The sequence below is a fragment of the Papilio xuthus genome, unplaced genomic scaffold, assembly GCF_000836235.2.
Source record: "Papilio xuthus unplaced genomic scaffold, Pxut_1.1 DF829660.1, whole genome shotgun sequence".
Classification (NCBI taxonomy): Eukaryota; Metazoa; Arthropoda; class Insecta; order Lepidoptera; family Papilionidae; genus Papilio; species Papilio xuthus.
The window spans coordinates 2215369-2220605 of record NW_013528989.1 but is presented as its reverse complement, the minus strand read 5'-3'; the positions used below and the strand labels follow the sequence as shown (position 1 = coordinate 2220605).

Sequence of the window (5237 nt, the reverse complement as noted above, 5' to 3'; positions counted from 1 at the left end):
ACTTAGGCACATCCGATATATCTCTTGACCAATTCCCTAAACACAAATTCCATATTGCTAACCTAAACATTTCCGCTGACGGAATATTAGGTAACGATTTCATGTCAAAATTTAATGTTAATATATACATCCAATCAAAAACTATGCGAATTCGGGATATTTCATACAAACTCTTTTTCTTAGGCGAACAACTCAATAATCATTTTACAGATAAGCAACTTATACCGAAACGGTCGGAAACCGTAATTATCTGCCACAATGACGCGATCATTAACGGTATGGCCATTCTCGACAAACAAATGATAGGCGAACATCTAACTATTCCTAATGCACTCATTAACGTCAATAATAATAACTTTCTGATAACATGCGTAAACTCCAGCGACGAAGATAAGTATATTTCCACTCCAAATATTCCTAATTTAACACCGTACACCGAGTCTAAAGATAGTTTCCAAATCAATTCTATAAACACAAACAATTCAACCCATCAGAATTATGAAAAGATAGACAAATTAATAAGACGCGATCATCTAAATCTCGAAGAATGCGAATCTCTCAATAAAATAATCTACAACTACGCAGACATCTTTTATACCGAAGGCGATAAACTGACATTTACAAATCACACAAAACACACCATTCCTACCACGTCAGAAACACCTATTAATACAAAAACATATCGATTCCCCTACGTCCATCAACAAGAAGTAAAGTCCCAAGTAGACAAAATGTTAAATGAAAATATTATACGTCCTAGTACCTCACCGTGGAGCAGTCCAATCTGGGTAGTTCCCAAGAAGCAAGATGCTTCGGGTAAACAAAAATGGAGAGTCGTGATAGACTATCGTAAACTAAACGATATAACAATTGGCGATAGCTATCCTTTACCTAATATCACGGACATTCTCGACAAACTAGGACACTCTATCTATTTCACTACACTAGACCTTGCCTCCGGATTTCACCAAATTGAACTTAACTGTAAAGATATTCCAAAAACCGCTTTCAATACCCCTTATGGACATTATGAATTTCTGCGAATGCCATTCGGATTAAAAAACGCACCTGCCACCTTCCAACGCGCCATGGATAGTGTACTCTATGGACTACAAGGCGAACGATGCTTTGTTTACCTAGATGATATCGTTGTATTTGCTTCAAGTCTCCAGGAACATGAACAAAAACTAAAAGAGGTCTTCGACCGACTCAGGGAGCACAGATTAAAAGTTCAACCCGACAAATGTGAGTTCCTCAGGAAAGAAGTAGCATACTTAGGACATATAATATCTAGCGAAGGTGTCAAGCCCAATCCGGATAAAGTACAAGCTGTGATAGATTTTCCTATTCCCAAATCGTGTAAAGACATTAAGTCTTTTCTAGGTCTCGCAGGTTACTACCGTCGCTTTATAGCAAATTTCAGCCAAATTACCAAGCCTATGACAAGCCTTCTAAAAAAGGATATCCCATTCACATGGGGTGAATCTCAACAAAGAGCCTTCGATACATGTAAAACTATTCTTACTACAACTCCTATCTTGCAATATCCCGACTTTAGTAAAGAATTTGTCCTAACTACAGATGCGTCAATTCATGCCATCGGCGCTATACTATCTCAGGGAGAAGTTGGCAAAGATTTGCCAATAGCGTACGCTTCTCGCACCTTAAACAAAGCCGAATCTAACTATTCCACAATTGAACGAGAACTCCTAGCGATTGTATGGGCTGTAAAACACTTTCGACCCTATCTCTTCGGAAGAAAATTCAAAATCGTCACAGATCATAAACCTTTAACATGGTTATTCTCTATAAAAGATCTAGGCAGTCGACTCGTACGATGGAGATTAAAAATAGAAGAGTACGATTACGAAATCGTATATAAAGCAGGAAAAATGAATACAAATGCTGACGCACTATCACGACCACCAATACTTAATTCCAACATCATTGACTTAACTTCAGACGACTCAAATCAAACTAACTCCATTGATTATTTACAAATGAATTACGAACATTATATTTCAAGAGACCAATCCTTCGATACTCCAAGACTAAAAATATCTCCCGACAATATTTTAGATACAAAACATAAAAATATATTTATTCCAACTTCATGTCTAAATTCCGATCAAAACAATATATTCAACGAAGCTATACGTTCTTGCTCTCAGGTAGAACCTTTTCTAGAAAAAAATAAATCACTATACGACGTCGACCTTGTAATCTCAAATGAAAACCAAAACCTTTTCTTTTGCCCTACCAGACCGAACCATTTTGACCCATGGGATTCCGAAAGTTATTTCAAAGCCTTAATGTCATGTCTTCAACAAAATAAAATTCAAAATCTCTATGTTCCCGATTTAAAAAATGACCCTACCTGTAAACTAGTGGGTAATGAACAACTACGTATAACTGCATACCTTGCGGACACTTATAATTGCGAAATTACAATTTGCCAAAACAAAGTCATACACCCTAAACCTGAAGAAATCCCTCATATACTGAAAATGTACCATGACGAACCTCTCTCAGGTCATCGTGGAATTGTTGAAACTACCAGAAAAATTCGCGACGAATACTTTTGGAAGGGTATGACCAACGACATAAAAAATTATGTGGAAGCATGCGTCATTTGCCAACGAAACAAAATCCAAAGGAAAAACTTTCAAGCACCTATGGTCATTACGTCACAATCCACTGAGCCTTTCGAACGAGTTTCCATAGATCTTGTCTCTTACTCCGACATCAGTGACAACAATAATAAATATATCTTAACTCTCCAAGATGACTTGACTCGATTTGTGCAAGCATACCCAATCCCCGATAAAGAATCCGTTACAGTAGCTAAAGAACTACTTCACTTTTGCCAACACTTTGGGGTACCTAAAAGATTTCATTCGGATCAAGGTACCGAATTCACGAATAACGTTTTAAAACAATTAACCAAATTTTTAGGTTCCGATCATACGTTTAACACGGCATATCATCCTCAAACAAATGGTTCCCTTGAACGGTTTCACGCCACGTTACGTGACCATATACGAATGTATCACAGTCGCCGTCTAAAGAATTGGGATAAAATAATCCCTTTTGCAATTATATGCCACAATACATCGGTGAACAGTTCTACTAATTATACACCTCACGAATTGCTATTTGGGTACAAACCACGTCCATTTTACTCGATGAAAATTATACCTGATTATACGGCCTGTGACTATTTAAAAGATTTAAATGAACGACTTAGGGTTGCTAGAGATTCTGCTTTGAGGAACATTCAATCTATGAAAGAAAAAGCTAAAGATAGATACGACAGTCAAATAAAAAACTTAATTGAATACAAAGTAGGAGATAAGGTGATGCTACGAGTTCCGAACCCAAATAATCTAGACCAAAAGTGGGATGGACCCTTTCAAATTATAAGAGTTGGTTTTAACCATAATTATATCATACAAAAATCAAATAGAAACCAACTTGTGCATGCAAATCGTCTTCGACCATACCACATACACGAAACTTTAGTTTAACGAAAACATTAATAGATTAAATAAATACCTAAGTGAATCAATCAAAATTATGTTCGACAACAAAGCAAGTAAAGACATTTCCACTATTTCTATCCAAGTTCTCGAAATAATAACAAGTCTAGAATACGAAATCAATGAAATTCTTTCTAGCATTCTATTTGCGAAAGCCAACATTATACACCCTTCTATTATATCCCTTAATAAACTATATCAAGATCTTCTTTTATCCAACCACGCTAGATCAAATAAACAATTAGTTCTCCCTGTTACTATCCATAATATTAATAGTATATTAGACTCAGCCCAACTATCCGCCTGTGTGTACTCAGATAGATTAGTTTACATTCTAGATTTCCCACTTATAAAATCCGAACCCTTAAAACTTTACCATATATATTCAACTCCTATCCAACATCCTAATTCCTCCCTTTACACGACCATCCTACCCGAGCATAAGTTTTTAGCTACAAACCCTAGCGGCGAATTATACATTTCAACAAGCTCACTGGACCACTGCAAAACTTTCGCCGAAAAGAAAAGCGTTTGTAACGACCTTATCACCTATGATGCAGACACACGTCCAATATGCGAACTGCAAGTCCTCTTTGGCGCCTCCAAGAAAATACCAAGCACCTGCACGAGCTCTACATTTGCTGCACAAATTAATACCTTTCAATCACTAGACGACAACAGATGGCTCTACATCCTGACTAATCTAACACCTTGTGTTCTTCAATGTGACGACGAAATATCCCATCACCAAATACAAGGATCCGGAATAATTAATTTAAAAGAAAATTGCAAACTCCACACAGGTTACAGTACTTTAACAGCACATAGATCCAAGAAAGAAAATACAACTTCCCCAATTGTCATCCCTCAACTAGATATCCAGGACTGCATCGAAGAAAATAAGAACGTTGAAATCCCTTATTTATTTCCTATTTCCATTAATGAAGTTCCTCTAGACTCTTTGAACAATATCAAGAATCAATTAAATAATCAAAACGAAGAAATTCAAAAGTTTAAAAGAAAACCGTTTATCGAAAGAAACCAAAATGGATTTTCCTGGTTCACCATCATAACCGGAAGTCTTGTACTTTTAATAATTTTATACGTACTCTTAAAGAAGTACATGAAACTTCAACGTCAACATCATCATGGTAAAAATCACTGTATTCAAATTTTCAACAATTGCCTCGGTTCGTCGCGACGACGAACTACACGAGTCCATGCCATCCCAATGGCAACAATAAGAAGTCCAGCTCCAGCTCCATCATGCATCTCCGAAGACGAAGACGACTCTCTGAACACCACCCAAAGATCAGACGCCAACGTCCAATCTTTATTCTAAGGGGGGAGGTGTTATATAATGACTATATAAGTACTAACACTAGTATATAAGAATCTAGTACATAAGCACTACATAATTTTATATCGAATCATTTTGCTATTTACTCCATTTTGTTATATAATATCATGTAAGATAACTAATACTAATATATAAGAACCTAGCACATAAATATTTCAACATCCCTTTGTCTTAAACTATTTTGCTATTTTCGAAACATTGTATTTACCATTGATAAGTTAATATGTATTCGTTTAAACATCGATAACTACCATTTCCTAACTACTTGTTTACAATTCTCACAAACTCTGTCAAAACAAACTCCTAATTATCTATTTACGATTCCTCTAATTCTATCA

The 5237-nt window shown here is 36.1% G+C and overlaps 1 protein-coding gene across 1 annotated transcript; it reads left to right on the top strand.

Annotated features, from left to right (window-relative positions):
- Window positions 1-3508: 3508 nt before the first annotated feature.
- LOC106116643 (uncharacterized) lies at window positions 3509-5053 on the top strand. The gene has a single exon (XM_013310536.1). It carries the CDS (start codon window positions 3577-3579, stop codon window positions 4879-4881), a length of 1305 nt encoding a protein of 434 aa, XP_013165990.1. The 5' UTR covers window positions 3509-3576; the 3' UTR covers window positions 4882-5053.
- Window positions 5054-5237: the final 184 nt, after the last annotated feature.